A 19,076-nucleotide genomic window follows, 5' to 3' on the forward strand; every position below is an offset into this window, starting at 1 on the left:
ATGGTTCTCTCCCACTGTCCAACCACACTGTACATTCTTGTGTAAAAAAAAAGAGAGAGAGAGAAAGAAAGAGGGGCAGAGATGAGGTACTGCCTCTGACTAGTTCTGGTTAAAATTCTTCCTAGCAACCATGTCGTCACCGGAGCCTCCGTGACCTTGTGGTGGATTGGGGAGAAGCTCGGGGGGAGTGGGAGATTGAGGAGTAGAGCAGGACTACAGAATAAGCGCCCCCCCCCCCCCCCCCCCCGCGGTGCAGACAGGTGTGACAGCAGCAGGGTGCACCTGCCCAACCAGCCTGCCCTGACGGGGGCCACAGCAGGTGGGGCGCTCGGGCTGAGCGCACCACCACCGGACAGGCGCAAAGCGGAGTTCCGCACGGCCGGCCGCCTCCCGCGGCACGCGCTCGGCAAAGGTCTGCCTTTCCACGGCTGCTGTCGTAGTCAGGAATTAATGGAGTGCAAAGGCATTCATCACGTCCCAGTTAGGTCCCCCCAGTTTTTATGTCACCGTAGCGGCCATGTTGGACACTGGTAATTGGGTTCAAAGTGCCATCGCTGTAAAAGGCTGCGTGGGAGCGAGTCCGAAGCACCGGGGGCGGGGCCCTCGTGTTTGGGGTGGGGGAGGGGCGGGGGGGGTGAAGGATGAGGTCATGCTTTCATCGAGAGGCTGCCGGAGAGATTTGGGTAGGTGGCTTTGTGTGCGCGCACTGATGCGTGACCGACGGATGCTGAGGGAGAGGGAAAATGACAAACAACGCTTTATTTCCAACTGAACGCGGTAAAAACCAAAAATACAAGTTGCTAAGTCTCTGAGAAAAACTGTGTGTGTGTGTGTGTGTTTGGATCAGGTAGGCTGTGAAAGCGCCATTGTTTCAGAAGCAGCCATGCACATGCGTTTCACCCACACTTCAGGCATCACCCAAAAACAATGGCTTTGTCATCCTGCATTGTAGTGATTGCTTCTGTTTTGTTGGGTTGTTTTTTTTTTTGCTTGTTTTGTTTTGTTTTTACCAGAGGAGCGTTTTATGTGTGATTTTGTGATGGCTACTCTGCCCCCCCCCCCAGTCACCGGCGCTCCCTCTCAGTGCCGACTACCTGAATGGCAGGGCATTGTGTCTGCTGTTTGCCAGACGAGATAGGCTGATACCCACAGACGAAAAGGAAGCACGCATAGATTGAGACATCAGCACACGGCCTTCCTCACGCAGCACCCAGGAGATGTCCGTGATGCGTGTTCGTTTCTTCACACAGGTTTTAGGCTTTGCGAGTTCTAGGTCACACATACTCCAATATTCCTGTCTGACATTTTATCCATGCGTTGTAGTGGCTTAGTCAGCGCGATTAGATCTAAATTTTAGAAGGTGATCTGAGAAATTGACTTCACCGTTTCTTTTTAGCTGTCAAAACATGATTACGTAGCCCAATTCTCACTCTGTATGACAGACAACAGCCTTGCTAATATTTCACCAAATCGCCTCCTAACAGCAGGCGGTCGGGTGCTTTTATTTTGGTTTTTTTTTTGTAAATAGCCCCTGCGCCCGGCTTTCAAGGGCTCAATTTATCCTAAAGTGCCCGTGTTTACCTAGTCTTTGACGTAAGCACTGGGGGGGAACTAGAGCCCAGGAAAGAGCAAAGGAGTTTGTTGTCCCGTAAAACACAGGCTGGGCCTGTGCTTGGTAATTACCACTCTGCAAGATAATTATAAAGGGGACAGACTCGGGGAGGAAAAAGCCATCTACGTGCTCTTAAGCGAGCAACAGCAATTAACTGGGTTGCCTAACCTGGTGCCGGGAAATCGGGTTGGGCCGGCACGGCGTGTGGTTATCATACAGAACAGACCCTGCCAGTCCTCTCGTATCTTTCAGAGGTGGGCACCTGAATGGGGGCCCACACCACTTCGTTAAATCTTTTTTTTTTTAAGCGGCTTTGTGAAATCGCTGCGCTCCGTTTTTGTTTTGGAGCCCTTCGCGCGTGAAAAATCCCGGCGGCTCAAAAGGCCAGGGTGAATGCGGGCCTGGAACGTGTGTGTGTGTGTGTGTGTGTGTGTGTGTGTGAACTGCTTTTGTCCAATCACTACTAGCTTATCCGGTCACATGCTGACTGAACATGGTGATGTAGTTGTCTGTGCCTGTCTCAACCCTACTTGGCCACACTGATCCACAGTGACCTTTCCCCGGAATGTGGCCGGTGGGGTTTTTTGTGCGTGTTCATTCATGTCTCTCGGATTGCAGCCAGGGCTCGGAGACTGAGGAGCGTTGCGTAACCTTGTTTTCCAGGTTCCGAGTCCAGGCACGAATGCGATATCTGCGGGCATGGACCCCTACATCCTACCTGTGCAATTTCCTGTCCCATTTCCTGCTCGCCGGGCCAGACTGAGTCACAGAGTCCTTTAGTCACATGGGACAGGAAACAAGCTCAGATGCATGGAATGTGCTTCCTCTTTTCTAGGCCCTCCTCGCTGGTGCTGTCATACCGCACTCGCTCGGCTGGTCGCATCCTGTGGTTGGGCACGGAGGATCAGCCGAAGTTATATTTAGCCCAAGGCGACACAAATGACCGGCGTGATTGCATCAGTTTTAGCGCTTCACGCTTCAGTCCGGGTGAGATCATCTCTGGGGAGTGCACGACACACAGAAAGCCTTTATTGTTCTCCTTCTTGCGGTTAACTCTGAGCTGCACAGAAGTGCCAGACAAGGGTATCTGAGAAGTCTGGTTCAGTGGCTGTTGAGTAAGGCCTGTTCCCTCAGTTCTACCCAGCGCCTCGGCACTGGATGTGCAGTCCCCATGGGTTCACGACACACGGGCCATTGTGCTCGACTTTGGCAGGAAAGAAGAGGCAGAAATCCCTGACTCGCGGGGCCCGTAAAGGGAACAGGGTACAGGGGCTTCTGCCAGAGCTTTGCAGGGCAGGAAGCCGGGAGGGGGGGGACGGACACAGCGACCCAGTGTCTCTGGTAACCGAGAGTCGCTCGCATCGCAGTGACATAACTCCGAATGAGGGAATGCAACCCTCCCCCCAAGCCTTGGTAATTTTAGCCTCTCTCTGTGCTTCGCGCTTGTAACGCAGAAAGTGCAAAAGTAAAGAGGTGTGCATTGGACAGAAGCCCAGAACCAATGGAAGAGCTGCTGCCTTCAGCGTGAGGGATGGCAAACAGATGCAGCGGAGAGACTCGGTAACGTTCAAAAAGAAAAGAAACGGCAGCTCTGGGAAAGGAAGTGTTTGCTACTTCCTGTGTGGCATAGTTGTCTGCTGAGAGGTCGGCTGAGGTTGCAGCTTTACAGAAATGTCTTGCTAAGCCATTTACACATGCAATCACTGGAAACGGACGATGCAACACCTCTCTGTTTCGGGTGGATGTTTCTATAATGTGTTTCCTATTCGGCATTGATGCGACTCTGCGACTCCTGGCATTAATGGCACACTGTCCCTAAGCCCGGCTGGTACGTAAACAAGCTCTAATGTCTCTCCTGAATAAAGAACCGAGCCAGACCTCAAAGCAGTGCTGTGGTGGAAAGCGACTTCCCCCAAAAGTACCGGGTCCTACGGTCGCATCTCTTGCCTGCGAGTTCTCGTGTAACGGGGAGCTCTTGTGCTGCGCCGAGGGCCATGCGTCTCGCGAGACAAAAAGGGCCCCTGGGCAGAGCCCCGCCTCCCGGTCTGCCTTTGTTGCCGTCTCTTTGTCTCACCACACTCGTCCCTCTTGTTCCCTTTTGTCTTCCGGTCTTGTATTCCCCACCCGAGAGCCAATCTCTTTGCATTGAGTAATGAAGATTAGCCTACTGTGTGGCACGACAGGATGCCCCACCCCCGCCTCTCTCTCTCTCTCACACCCTCACTCACTCACACACACATGCCAGTATCCCTTACTTAGTCTCCCCAATCTTATAACAAGCTGTTAACCCCATTTAAAAGTGTCCCCTTTCAATCAGCCTGTGGTGGGGGGAATAAGCCCGCTTGAGTGATTTAATGTAAATCGCTGTGTCCTGATTAGATTACCCCCCGGTGCCGCCAGCCGGCGGGCAGCCATTACCCGACCTGTACATAGATAAACAGCGGCTCGATCCCCAAATCCAGTTAGAGGAAGACGGGGATCCATTCACCGGGGCTCAGCCCCGATCCGCCCGGCCCGTTCCCTCACTGTCTGTGTTGGTGGGATAATCCCGCATTTGGCTGTTGTGCCACGGGCCAGATCTCCTCCTCCTGGTGCCTGCACCATTCCATCCCACATGGATCGCTGCTGTGTTGTCTGCATGGCTTCTGTCCCTAGAGCACAGAACTGGCATTTATGACACTCTGGCTATGGTGAATTGGTGTATTTGCATTTATAATCCACTGCTGTCACACTTGCAGCGGTTATCACAGTTTCATAAACAGTTTTTCTTCCTCGCCGCTTTGATTCGCAGGTCATTATGCTAATTCTTCGCTAATTTCTTTGCTAATTCTGTCTGCGGGCTGAAAGGGTGGAATCTGATCAAAAGCTCAAACAAAAAGTGGTCCTGTTTGAATGGTGCCTAAGAAACCTTGAAATGTTTGAGCTAGTGTGTGTGTGTGACACAGTGACATTTATTCCTCTCTCAAGCCCTCCACTGTTACACACGGAAATCCGCGTCCCCTTTTCCCCAAGACCGGCTCATCTGTGGCCTTCCCCCTGCTCTGCCAGCCAAAAGTCACGTTTGTTGGCGCGACCCGTGTCAGACGCGCTCAAGGGCTGTCATCTCTTCCGCAAACATTTGCTGATAAAGCAAAGGGGGACAGCGTGTCGTACTTTTCTCGTCTCTCACAACCGCTTTGTCCGCTGCGTGACCTCCGCCGCACACATTTGGCATCATTCTGACAGCCAAACCAGTGGTTATCTACACAGAAATAGCAGTCAGTGGCCGCACACAAGTGCGCCCAAAGGCTGATTGGCACACGGGCCTCCTCCTCCTCTAAATGGACGTATTCATTAACTGCAGCTGCACAATGTCGACCCTAAAGTCTCCTTGTGTATCTGGATACAGATGGAGAGGTTGGCAGACACCAGTCTACAGTGGCATTGCCAAATAAACAAAGGTGTCCCTTAGAAAACCCATCACTACCCAATGTCTTTTTACTTAAGCTATAAGGCGTCAGAGTTGTGATGAACGGTGCCTACCCTGCCCAAGCAGGGATGACGATATTAAACTGACTGAGGTGTAGTGAATCTACAGCATCGGTCAAATCAGATTTCAGCTCCTAACTTGGTTCATCGGCTCTGCCGCTGCAGGCCTGTAAACGGTGAGTGTAATCGCTCCTCTACAGACTGTCCACTGACCACGAGTTGGACAGCAGTCTCGTATCAAACCACCGACTCTCCCTCTGCACTCGGTCTGTGCTGTGAGAGTGGGGTTAGCACTGGGCAACACCCAACTGGTCGAGATCTGTGGCACGCAGTTCTTTGCTCAGTTCCTGAAGTGAGAGCTCTCGGTCATAAGCGGAACAGTCCACTAGGTCTGTTCTAGCATGACCGCACGCATTGGCAGTAATCCCTACCACCAAGGGTGTGCGGTCCAGATAACACCCGCCAACTGCCAAACGCGGCGACCACCGGTTCTCATTACACTTACGGGCACTGAGCGTACGCGGAGAAATGGGCCGTGTCTACAGAGAAATAAGGCTTAATGAAGTCCTTCCAGTGTTGTTTACGGTCTTTTCGGCCAACGCGTCTGCGTTTTAGAGCCGAGGCGAGACATTTTATCTCCTTAGGTGGCAATCTTCAGCCAGCCTCTGAAGAGCACGCGTCGTAATAAACCTCTCGCGGCTAGAACGTGAACCTGAACACTGGCTCTAATCTCCTGTCAGGGGCCGTCAGCATGCATCAGCTCACGCACAACTTCTGCACCTTCGTCCAATGAACGTTTCCCCATCTCTTCACTTCCATTCAGGCTGAAAGGCTTTGACAGAGGACGATTTCTAAAGATATTACTCTTTCACCACAGATTGTTTGATGGCACCCATCCATAACCTTGAAGGAATCGTAACTGGACACTCAATATAACGTAACCGAATAAGACAACCGCTCGGCGCCTTGTGTATTTTATCCGTGACTGAAATACTGCTTCCTAAGTGAATGTGCCACAGTTCTGGTCTTCAGGTGATCTTAAGAACAGGAAGAGTGGCCGTTGCAGTAAAAGACGACGTCAGGTCAGTAGCAGAATGTGTGTTTAGCTTTAGCCAATGGCAGAAGGTTGGGAAGACTGTTATTAAGTTTGAATATGTGAAGATTTCCCAGTTTTGGCTTTAGTACAACGGCGTGACAGATCCTAGCATTACCCTGCGCGGGTTCCGGTTGTGCCAAAGAGCCAAAAAAGAGAAAGGAAAAAGTTCGCAAACAAAGACCAATTCCGAGACGTCTCTTAACAACGTTTCACAATTTGAAACCTAGCGGTGTAGCTGCCATGGAAACAGCTGCAGGAGCCGTCAGGTTCAGCTCTGGCAGAGCTGTCTGTTTCCACTCGTGTGCCAGAGGAGCTGGGCTTCCGTCAGCAGCTGGAGAGGAGGGAACACGGGCGCTCGGCGTTCCCCGCATTCCACGCAGGCGGCAGCACGACGGCACACAGCGATGGACAAGGGCGCAATTAAATAACAAATTTGTTGCGAAGCGGCAAATCGTATTACGCAATTGAATTACGTGTGCGATTAGCTTCGCGGACGAGGCGAGACGCTGATGCGGAGGAATACGTGTGTCGAGTCAACCAAGGTGCTGGACCCAAAGCCAAGGGCGCCTTTCACAGAGACTGCTGAGAAGGGTCATGTTCACTGGGTTTAGGAGAAACTCTGCCAGCCCGGCCCAGCCTTGAGATGTTGATTCATCTCTCGGCGACGTCTCGGCCCCTGTGGGGTGCAAACGGCAATCAGGCATTAAAAAATGTAAGTTATAAAAGAAACGTCAGGAAAATGACAGCAAATATTATCTTAATTTGCTTTAGACTATCAAAGATTATACACCTGATACAGTAAATTAATGTGTCAAGCAGACTGATTGCTCATAGATTTGACCACCATCTGTTCGGTCTGACCAGAAATTCAATTAGAGTTTCTATATGAGATTCAGAACAGAGTCCATGTTTCATAGATTTCATTTTGACTTTCTACTTCTGTCAGACCTGCTGTCGGAAGAAGTGCGTCTCAAGAAAAAGAGACCTCCTCTTAGGCTGTTGGTACAGGGCCAGCGGTTCAATTACCGTAAGTACATATTTGACCAAGGTTAAACTGGGTACACAGGTACTCCAGGCATTATGGTTGAAACTGGGGCCAGCGTCTTCATATTAAGCATGTTAGTCATTACGTAACTGACGACTCAGACACACACACTCACAGGTCTGGCAGCCAGACAGCATTGCGTACGGGGGGGGGGGGATAAAAACCTTGTGGAGAACACGAGACCTGCTGCATGTAAGCCTCTTGGCTGTGGTGACTAATGCATGGTGGGTATTGACTTTCTGCAGAGCCTCTGTTGTCTTCTGTGCTCAATAATGTTAACCAAAAAAAAAAAAAAAGACAAACTCAAGAGTCGGTGGAGTTACAAAGGTACAATAGATCACCCAGGAGAAGGACATTTGATTCATATTTTACACTTAGGATATCCTTTATTCATGTATTAAGTGCAATATGCACATGTGCTAGTTCACTGCACTGTCCGACGTGCATAAACGTAGCAGACTAACAAATATTAGGGCATTTGATCACAAGTCTGAACATTTCAAGGTCGCAGTCTTCAGCAGCGCGAACTCTCTGGAACTTGCTTTTCAGTCTGCTTCCCGGCTCACGCGCAGTAAGAGTTGCTGTTGCAGATAAACACAAGGGATTTAACTATCGCCTGGTATCCAGGCAACCACAACAATAATGAAACGCATATGTAAATGTGGGACGAGAGCGCCATGACGTCCCACCCCCACCCCCCACCCCCCACCGCCTTTTTCGAAGAAATCAGGTGCAGAGGTTCCACTGGTGGAGACACACTGAAAAAAACTGGCACATAGAATACTGAGGCACCAGGGCAGTAAGAGCCTGGGGGCTGTCTGCAGTCTGCCATCAGTCACCATGTGCCTGGGCCAGCCAACTTGCTAATAGGGTATCTGTCCTCTGTGAGCAATTGGTCTTTTATTTCTGTGCTCCACACTCTCAATGGCCTAAACTCCCAGCTGTGAGGTTCAGACGCGGCTTCTGTCCTGCGTTAACCCCTCCGTGTCCACGGAGGACGCCCGATGCGTTCTGTTTTTCACGATTCGTTCAGCCCTCCCTCGTTCAGACCAGCCCCTTTTTAACTCCGGCTCCATCGCTGCGTGGCTTTTCGCGACTAAGAACGCACCCGGTTCCATGTGACGCGTTCCGGCTTCGTTTTAAGCTCGGCACTGCAGGAAAAAGATCCGTGTCAGACACTCATTAGCACCTTGTCCAAGAGGGCCCAGTGGAAAGAGGCAGGGCCCTTATCAGCCCTAACCGGTGTAGTTTTACAGAGTTCTAGAAACATGTCCTCTCATTTAAAAAAAGGTTCTAGAGTAAGAAATATGGACTACTGTTTGCATTTGCATGGTTTAGCTACTGAACGAACCCACAACAATCAGCAGATCTTTTATTTTTATTTATTTATTTATTTATTTTCCTTCCCTGCTGTAGCCAAATGCCACATGTCATAGAGCAAGGGCCAAGAATTGACAAAAGACCCAGCGAGCGTGCGCGCCACCACTGTATCGGTGGCCAAGGGCCAAAGGAAATGGGATTAAATTATCCACCCAAATTAAAAGGGCATATCTGTCCTGTCCCTGCTAACAGCTGCTAGCACTTTTCTTCTTCATGGATCTCCTCCATTCATTAGTTTTACAACCTGTGTTTATTAAGCTGGAGTGGGGTAGAAGAGAGGGTGTGGGTGGTAACAGGGGTGTGTGTGTGTGTGTGTGTGTGTGTGTGTGTGTGTGTGTGTGTGTGTGTGTGTGTGTGTGTGTGTGTGTGTGTGTGTGTGTGTGTGTGTGTGTGTGTGTGTGTGTGTGTGTTAAGCCATAGAAGCTGACTACTGTAGGGCTACTGTATTGGGGGGGTCAGGGGGCAGGTGCAAGACTGGAGAGCACTTACACAGCAGGACAGTCTGAGTGGACCCACTCCATCACAAGGCCGCTCATTAAAATTTCATCGGAGGAGGCCCGTGAGGATGGAGGCTGTAGCCTCCAGAATGCGCTCACGTGTCGCGGTTCGTCGCGGCACGGGCTCTGCTCAGGTTTGCAGCCTTTGGTCCGGGGGTCTGACGAGAACGGATGTCGGCTCGCCGAGCCGCTCGTGGTTCGAATGTCATGGCTCACCAATAACGACAGCTTGTGGGAAGGATCTGCCGACCACTTTCGGATGAGAGCGAGTCCTCTGGCCTCACAACAATGTGCTGAAGTCCCCTTTGAGAGACAGAGCTTCTGACATGGCGAGGCTTTCATTTGGACGGCTTTCTTTGATGGTGAGCATCGCAAGCAAGATCAAAGGGAATTGCTCTGGCTACCGTGCGGCACACCAAGCTGATACATGTTGACTTTTCACATAAGTGCCTTTCTATTTACTGTCCATTAACTGTTTTATTGAGACACTTTTTCATGCTTTTGTCAGGTCTTTTGATAGGAAATCCGCCTGTTAGATACTCCAGTTCATTGGTTTTATGACCACTTTTCAATTGGCCACACACACACACACACACACACACCCACACAAACACCCACTTGCCAAAATAAATACATAAACATGCACACACACACACAAACACGCAGTAAATCACAAAGTGTGCACTGCCTCATGCTGTAACCGTATCCTCTAAATGTCAGGGACCCTGGTGATTCGATGGGGTGGGGATAAGCAGACGACTGCGTGCGTGTGTTATCCTGTTATCCTGGAGTGGGCAGCCCCTCGTCAGCCACCCCGGTGTTGCTCCTGGCCACAGTCTGGACTGCAGGCCAGAAGTGACGACCCCGGTCTCTAGACGCTGCGAGCGAGAGGGAGGGCCGAGACCCATGCGAGAAGGCCAGCAAATCCGTGAAATCCTGTCCGTGGCGGCGTGGCCCCGCGACGACCGGGATGTTCTTCCCGCTGTGACGACAGTTTAAATGTCACTGGAACAGATAGGATGTACGTCTGACCGGGCCTGTGTGCTTAGCTAGCTCCAACCCCCATTCTCTCTCCATCCCTCCCCGTCTCTCTGTCTCAGTACTGTGGGCTGGTACCTGAGAGGAGACCCTAATGGACAGCAGAAATGTACCGCGCGGTTGATTGCCGAGCTCCTCACACAACGGCTCTCCAAGGGTTCCTCAGGAACCGTGGTGATGTTACAGAGCTAATGGTGCAACAACCCCTAAGAGCTCCTTGGCCGAAGAAAACCAAAAAAAAGGAAAAGAAAACAATATTCCTCCAATAAATGAAGAAAAAGTGACTCTCCACTCTTGTGTAAACAGTGGGGAAAAAAACATCCTGTATCAAGGACAGAAGTCCAATTTTACAGCAGCATGGTTATATGATCTGTAGAATGTATGAGCGATAATAACTGATGGAGAGACAGCACCATGGGTTATTGTTATGGGTTCTGCAAGGGAGGACAGGGAATGGTAACATTATGGACAGATTTCATCCTGCCTCGTTGAAAATGGCCGTGCACCGTGTCCCCGCACACTCGCGGGAGCTAGACGCGACCTGAAGGGGTCCCACTAACACCTTGAACTTTGCCCCTTGTGAGATGGGGCTTTTAGTTCCTGTTCCATTTACACACACCAACTCGCACGGACGCTTAGCTTTCCGCCAGCAAATTAGCTGAATAAAGAGCTTCTCCTCGCAGGGTCGTTTGAGTGGCTAATTAGTCATCAACGCACGCTGTGTAGGGAGCCGGAGAGTAAGCAAGCGGGAGAGATCAGTTTTCGTCGTGAGGTAGAGCTTCAAACGGCGTCCGATGAAAGCCAGATCGTTTTAATTAAAACCTTTTTGTATGTGGAGGTGGGGGGGGGAGGAATCATAGTCTCAATCCAAAAATAGAAGGGAAAAACCAAGTTTTGCTAGATAAGGCCGCAGATCTAAAATGCATTAGTTTACATTATATGCCGCATTTACGTAGAAGAAACCGAGTCGGTAATTTCGCCTTTGTGTCTCGTGTGGACCCGAGCCGCATTCACTAGTAGCAGTTTTGCGGCGCGGTCCCCCACATACTGCTCGCTACCCCATTGTCTGACATGCTTCTTAGCACAGAAACCCACCCCACAGCCCCCGAACCACCTACCCACCCACCGCGTCTATTATTGATGGCTCGCAGTGCGCACAGCAGAAGCCGAACGAGCGGGCTCGCCGCTCGTCCGCGCGCGAGAGGATCCGAGCGGCGCGGTTTCGCCCGGCCTGTTTCCCCCCAGTTTGAAAAGTAGCCTCACCGCCGCGTTGCTCAGATAAATATATGCTGTTTTTCGGGTTTGTCTTACCACTGCATCACTTGTTACAGGAAGGCGCTCCGGTATCAAGTATTCAGATCTCCCCCTGTGCTCTCATCAGCGATGACTCGCGCGTGTCCTTGAAGCGATGTCTTTGAATGTGCTGAGGCCTACAGCATGCGCTGGCAAAACCCCCCCCCCCCCCCCCAAAAACAGTCTCTCAGATGCAGAATTCCTGTCAGAATTTCTCGCTCAGTAACACGAAGATCAAAGACTGCTTATCCTCAGTCCACATGGATAATTTATGCACCTGCCAGGTACTCCGAAGCCGCTTCGTACAACCCTCCCAAAACGCACAAGCTTTGCTTAATATTCACCATGCCCTTACATGATTTCCAGGATGGTTAGTAACGGTCTACATTTGAAATAAACTTGCAGTATGTGGTCAGACGAGTTATATGCGAAAGCTGGGCGGTTATAATTTTAATTCTAATTTTACGTATTTCTGCAGTATGACCTGTCTGCTCTAGAACACTGTAACCCAACGATATGAGCCAGCTCCCGTTTGCCAGAACTGGTGTTGATATTTAAATTAAACTGGTCTAGCACGTGTCGGTGTGTCCAACAAATCCTTTGTTTCAACTGGATTCAGAGCTTTAGGCAGTCCTTTTTTTTTTTTTTTGTCCCAGCTAACATGTTTGATGTTCCATTACAAGAATGAGTTATTTAAAGTCAAACCCAAGTCCTACCAATAAAGCAGACAATGAGCTAGCCAAAGGTCTAGCTTCTCCACAGCTGTCAACGTTGTAAAGACATTGTTCGCTGTGTGCCTAGTGCATTTAAGCTATGCTTATCGGTGGCTTATGTTTGAAACAGTCACCTCGAAGAAAATCCTTTGATTTATGTTCATATGCAAATGTTTCTCTAATGGAGGGAAAAATGCATCCCTTTTTTCTTCTTCTTTGGAATGAAAAGTGCAGCTTATCGGCATGCCACAGGCGCTTAGGAAAATTTTGCAGAGTCCCCCTTATATATTTTATATATTTGTGGTGTAGCTAAAGGAACCGAAGAGGAAAATGTGAGCATAAGCCCTAGATATGTTCTGTCGTGTTTCTGAAGTTAAGATAATGGAGTCCTGGCAACTGTAATTTGCACTGATGACATGGAGGAATGAGCCGGAATGTATTTATTTATTTAATCCCTCTCACTCAAACAACCCCGCTGCCAGACTGCTTTAACTGCAGCGTGCAGAATGGAACGTTCTAATATCCAAAGTGGCCACTGTGACCGGAGAGCAATATTGTTAGCCAGTTAGAAAGGAAACTGCTGAACAAGCATTCAGTGAGCCATGGACACGCACACTCCCCTCTCTCTCTCTCTCTCTCTCTCTCTCTCTCTCTCTCTCTCTCTCTCTCTCTCTCTCTCTCTCTCTCTCTCTCTAACTAAGGTATTTCTCATGTTAATGAATCCCTCTTGCACAAAAGAACGGCAAAGGTTTATTTTCTTAAGCAAGGTGCTTGTTTCTGGGGCAGTAGTGTGACGCTAGCTGTCCACCCGGAAAAGCATAACCCGCACGGGTGACCCCCTTTAGCCCCCAGCCCCCACGCGCTCAGCAATAGTAACAGCAATTTCTGGGACGTCTTGTTCCCCTTCCAAAAAGACACGAAACGGGAGATCGGGCCACGGCTTGGCAGACGCTTTCCCCCCGTGGTCGTGATCAATCGCCCCCTCTCTCTGGCAGCTGTCCCCCCCCCCCCCCCTTACGCCCCCAAAGTGCAGCTGATCGTGCAGGCTACTTTGACAGGGAAGGTGTTAATGTGGCAGGCAGCTTCATCTGTAGGCAGTGATGCTCCTTCGGGCCATCCTGCCGTGTCTCCATCGACTGCATCCGGCTAGCATGTCACTTTGGCGTCTGCCACTCACGCGAAAGGACATTTGGGATTGGGTTCGCATCATCATTGTATTTTCTCTAAAGCGAGCCAAGGGTGTGTTTTCACGTTTAATATCACTTGCCAAAATGCTACCTTGTTTTGTATGTTGTGTTGGGCTTTTTTGGGGGGGGAGGGGGGGGGTTTCTTTTTTCACTTAACATGCAAGTGTGGAACTTGGCCTCTTCACACTTAAGCAAGCCTGCGTTCATAAACATCAGCGCTGGAGAGGTTCGCGCGGTTGCCCGCGTTTGAGCGCATGCCTGACTCTGTCCGTCTCCTTCCCACAGACGTGTCTGGAGCTGGAGCGCTACCTGCAGACGGAACCCAAGCGGCTGTCCGACTTGTTTGACGATGAGCTGGACTGCCTCCTGACGCCGGCGTACCTGAAGGGCGACAGCGACGAGGACCTGATGGACCCGCTGCTGTCCGGCCTGTCCGGCCAGTCCGGTCCGCCGCCACCCCTGCTCGTATCTCTTCCCAGGAGCCTCCACGCCCCGTCCGGCGGCGCGCCCGCGGAGGCGGCGGTCAAAGAGGGCAGCGTCGGCGTGAACCCGGCGCAGCTGAGTGCCGTTACATCCCTCACGCCGCCCTCCTCGCCCGAGCTGGGCCGGCACCTGGTCAAGCCCGCGCAGACCCTGACCGCCACGGCCGACGGCACGCTCACGCTCAAGCTGGTGACCAAGAAGGTGGGGATGGGCACGGCCAAGCTGGTGGCCGCAGACTCGCTCCCCTCGCCGCCCGGACGGGGCGTGCACAGTGACGGAGAGGGGGGCCATGGCTCAGCAGGCGTGGGCGACATGCCCGAGAACAAGAAGAGGGTCCATCGCTGCCAGTTTAACGGCTGCAGGAAGGTTTACACAAAGAGCTCCCACCTGAAGGCACACCAGAGGACACACACAGGTGAGACCGGGCGTGCCGTCAAACCAGCACGGCAGCCAATCCCAACAGGGGCTTGGGTCTCAAAAACAAATGTGTTTTTATACATTTTTTAGAGAGAGAGAGAGAGTGTGTGTGTGTGTGTGTGTGTGTGTGTGTGTGTGTGTGTGTGTGTGTACTATAGTAAAGATGTAAGGGTAGTAAAAATTGCAGAGTAGCACACAAGATTTTCAAAGAAAGAGGTCATTTCAGACAGACTGTGCATCAGAAGCACTTTGCTTACACAGCTGATGAAGGATCCCTGTCCATAACATCCTGTTTAGAAAACCTTGTGTACCACTCTGCAATTTTTACTACCTCCCTCACATCGCTGTGTCTCACACACTGAGGGGGAATAAATAAATATTAAAATAAATAAATTTTATATATATATATATATATATATATATATATATATAATCTCTCACACACACACACACACACAGATTTTGATATATATATATTTTATATACACACACAGGCATATATATGAGAATTCTTGCGTACCAGTGTAGGGTTGTGGTTATTTTGTGCAGTGAGGTGAGGTGTATCTCAGCAACACTAGCCCCAGTGAGTCTCGTACCTCCTCCGTGCGGAGCCGAACTCGGCCCGCCTGCTCCATTCAAAGCCTGTCGGCGCGGTCAGTAATTGCCAGATGATTGATAGAGCAGGCGGGCCAAATCTCGTTTCTCGGCTAATTCAGCCGCGTCCACCCCAGAGCCGATGCCGTTGCCCTCTCGCTGAACTCCTCGTGCGAGTCGCACTCCCTCGCCATCCGGAGTCCGCGACCACCTCGCCGGGGCTAATCTGGCTCCAGAGACGCCTGTCAACTCGGCAGGTTCCCGTGAGCCCCGTCGACGCTAATCGCACACGTGACGCTAGCGCACGGTCAGGACTCCTGCTTTTAAAAACACGGGGTTGAGGGAGGGGAAGAACTGTCAGGAAAAGGAGGACGGAAAATACAAAAAGCCCAAAGACGCTGGTGCTCTGCACCCAATATGTTCATTAACGCTGGATTCAGTGAGGTAATTATCTTAATCCTCTTTCCTCGGTTATTATTGCACTAGACTACTGACACAGGGAGATTAAGTTTACTGCAGGGAAACCTACGCAGGGATGACAGAGTCCTGCCTGGCTGTGTCAACAGCGTGCAACGCCGTGAAGGTTAATGATGTGTATTTCTAAATGAGACACACAATGAGGGGAGCGCAGGGTCATCGTCTGAAAGCTGCTTCTGTAGTGGAACAGGAGAGAAGGAATACGCGCACCCTGTAATCGGGCTGCTAACTTCAGACTTCAGAGATCACAGCGGCTCGCTCTGTCTCTAGCTGACTGGAAAAATGTAATTAACTGTGCCGCCTGCACCTAGGACACCGGTGGGAGTACAACTGAGGGGTTTGTTGATGAGGATGAGGTGAGTTGCTAGGAAACCGTATCTGTGGCAGGAGGAAGGTGGTCATAGGCTGACGGTTTGCAGCTCTGGACACCAGTTCAAGGCTCCAGTATGTTAATCCAGCCCAGGATCCAGCCTTAGCCTGCTCACACTTCCAGCCCTCAGTCCTCTCTGTAGGCTTGGGTTGCCAGGCAACTACATCACACTCATCTAAAGCGAACAATAATTGGCTGGTGCTGCAGTGTGTCCCTGCATTGCATGCAGCAGCTACACACCTCGCCCTCATACTCTCTCTCTGTGACTGGTTGCTAGGAGACCGTATCATGCATCCATGCCTTCCCAAGTTTTAATTGGCTGGCGTCGCGGTTGCTATGGTTGCAGGTCCAGGCCTGCCTTGCTGCTGTCTGACGGACAAGGAGAGGGAGGGAGGGAGGGAGGGAGGGAGAGAGGGGGAGAGAGAGAGAGAGAGAGAGAGAGAGAGAGAGAGAGAGAGAGAGAGAGAGAGAGAGTGTGAGTTAGCAGAAGGGGGTAGTAGCAGGAGGTGGGAGAGGATGCATGTTTGTGAGCGTGTGGATGGATTGGGGGTGGGGGTCTCTGGCCAATTACCCAGAGTGCAGTGTGAAACGTTTGTAACACCATCTCACACCTGCGGCCCCACCACTTCGCATATAGCTGAGTGAGGGAGGGCTCCTCTACGGTGGCCCGGAGAATCAAATCACAACAACAGCACAGAACAAACTGAAGTGCAACTGCATTGAGGCAGAACACAAATACATTAAAGCAAAAAACAAAACGTGACAAAAATGTATTTAACGCATTTTTAAAAGGCTGCATTGAGGTCACTCACAACAGACATTCTCTTGACCTGTGAGGGTCGACGTTTTCACTTCAATTAGTAAAAAAAAAAAAAAACCATGGAGTCAGCAGCAAAGTGTTTGCTGGGTATTTGTTGAGCCTCTTGCTGTGAATGGGCAGAACACTTATTTTGACAACGCCTCTACAGGATGCCTGACTCTCTCTCTCTCTCCTCCATCTCTCCTCTTTTCTTCACTGTTTTGTTTTGCTCTTGTATTCCACTTCAACATGTCAGCTATGTTTCTGAAGGGCCCCTAGAAGCCAGGAGCACTTCCGCTGTGGGCGTTACAAATATACGTAAACGCAGTCTTTTTGAAAATGTTTTTCATTTTTGCTGAACACAGTTGTGTTGTGGCTTAATGAGATATCACTTAATTTTTCAGTCCTGTGATATTTTCACAGTTTCCATAAACGCAACCTTGTTCTGTTTTTTGTAACATGGTGCTTTTGCCTCGCGTATCGGTAGCGTTTTTGACTTGTGTTTATTTTGTAAATGCTGATGTGATTTGACTTCCTGGGCCACTCTGTCCCTGTCTCAGTCTGTAAAGGTATGAGAGGATGCAACAGGCACATCATCTAGCACTGATTTCATAAACCAGAGGGGCCCAAGGACGAGCAAATCAAATAAATTCGCAAGACAAAGGACGACATTCGGAGCCGCCCCCTGCCGGCGGATGCGTGACAGTCAAACCGTCTAGGAAGCGACGTCAGGCGCCGTTCTCCCGGGACGCACGTGCAGCGTTCGCCCGGGAGAGAAGGGGTATAATGCAAAGCGCCAGTAATCCGCAAAAAGAAACGCGAGCGGATCGGCGGCAGCAGGAAGGGAGAGGGCCGCGGGAGTACCATCGCACGCCTCGTCTCCGTCGTCCGCGGAGCGTCATCCTTTGCTTTCGGTTGCATCATCACAGACTTCCACAACCGGATGAGGCGCAATTCCAGAGTATTCCCACAGCTTATGTAAACCTTTTTTTTAATTTTTTTTTTTAAAGCCACTTTTCAACAAAACGCCACGAACAATCAACATGTTCACAGATTTGTAGACTCCTTAACTATGCCGCACCAGACGTGATGTCTTGAGGGAGTCTAGTGGCTGTCAAAGAGGAGGGCTGCTCATTGCTTTTCAGCTCACCTTTTACCGGTGGGGGGTGGGGGTCTGAAAAATAAGTCATCTAGTCACTAATTCCTTCCAGACAGGGTCTTGGTCACTCTCCATGTCTGTTAGTCAGCAGTAGTCAATGTCTTTAGGACATTTGCGGGCGCCATGGACAGCTGTGCTTTCAGCCGCGAGCTTGAGCTCCAAGCGTTTCCGTTCGAGCGGCGTAAATGTCACTTCAAACGTCACTTTAGTCTAGTTAGGAAGATTGGTCGACACAGCAACGATCAGCCGTGCTGGCAGCTGGCGGACGGCGAGCATGGCATTACCCCCCATTAAGCGTCATTAAGGCCCCAATTATCGCTCCCACCCCTGGATCTGAATCGGCGACGCTGACACCCCTCCAGTTCCTCCACCTCCAGGCCTCCAGGCTTAGGGCCAGATGCCCGTCCGCTCCCCAGGAAGAGTAGCTCATGCCTGGGGTACAACCGTGACTACGGACACCCCGCCCCGCGTCTGATGGATAAAACCGTGGCATGTCAGACAATGCGGGATCTCCTCGCACATCTGCTTAACCTCATCTGAAATTCAGATCTCCCGTCAGGGGGTGTGGAATGGTTAATGGAAATGCTTTCTTGTTTTGGAAACGTGACTCCGGATTATGAATAAATGTTGTCATGGTGAATGAGTTAATTTAGGAGGTCCTGTTGTGTTTTTGTTTTTTTTTTTTCTTCTCCCTAGAAGGAGGGAAAATTGCCCTTGATTGGTTCATTAAGTGTTCTGGAGGTTTGGGCTGTAGCAAAAGATGTGACTGCTTGCCGTACACACACACACACACACACACACACACACACACACACACACACGTGCACATACAGAGATTGTCAAATAATGCTAGAGAGCCTAATTGTGCTAGAGAGCAGACAAGTAGAATAAAGCTTAAACATAACACATCCTTTTAATACACCGTTGAATGCAGTAGAGGTGTCTTGCATGGTCTGCACTGGTACGTTTCAAGTGGTGTGTGTGTGTGTGTGTGTCTGCAGGTGAGAAGCCATACAAATGCTCCTGGGAGGGTTGCGAGTGGCGCTTTGCCCGTAGCGACGAGCTGACGAGGCACTACCGCAAACACACCGGCGCAAAGCCCTTCAAGTGTAACCACTGCGACAGGTAAGAAGCGCACGCACAGTCCCGCTTTCATCTGGGCTCCGTGATCAGAACCCGGCCTCTCCCACCTCCCCACCACAGCCAAGCTCTCGGCGGAGGAGGCCGCCGTGCGTCTGACTCTGTCTATCAAACCTGCCTGCTCGCAATCCTCTTGTGCGCATAAATAAAAATCCTCTCAGCTGGGAGCCAGCAACACTAAACTCTCCTGCTCAGATGTGTTGCTTCCCTCCACCCCCACCCCTCTCTCTCTCTCTCTCTCTCTCTCTCTCTCTCTCTCTCTCTCTCTCTCTCTCTCTCTCCCTCTCTCTCTCTCTCCCTCTCTCTCT

General features: G+C 50.7%; 1 protein-coding gene across 2 annotated transcripts in view; it reads left to right on the top strand.

Annotated features, from left to right (window-relative positions):
• The window catches only part of klf7b (Kruppel like factor 7b), a 34,620-nt gene that overhangs the window by 10,899 nt on the left and 4,645 nt on the right, over positions 1–19,076 (top strand). The window contains exons 1-4 of one of the 2 annotated variants that reach the window (XM_081720537.1): positions 234–6,888; positions 7,123–7,203; positions 13,615–14,227; positions 18,630–18,753. In XM_081720537.1, coding sequence (XP_081576663.1) covers positions 6,820–6,888; positions 7,123–7,203; positions 13,615–14,227; positions 18,630–18,753 — 887 coding nt within the window. In that variant the 5' untranslated portion in view covers positions 234–6,819. Of the gene's footprint in view, positions 1–233; positions 6,889–7,122; positions 7,204–13,614; positions 14,228–18,629; positions 18,754–19,076 lie in introns of those variants that run through there. The other variant, XM_027032646.3, reaches the window with a different exon arrangement.

The sequence above is a fragment of the Electrophorus electricus genome, chromosome 9 (genome assembly GCF_041902795.1).
Source record: "Electrophorus electricus isolate QZ-2024a chromosome 9, ASM4190279v1, whole genome shotgun sequence".
Lineage (NCBI taxonomy): Eukaryota > Metazoa > Chordata > Actinopteri > Gymnotiformes > Gymnotidae > Electrophorus > Electrophorus electricus.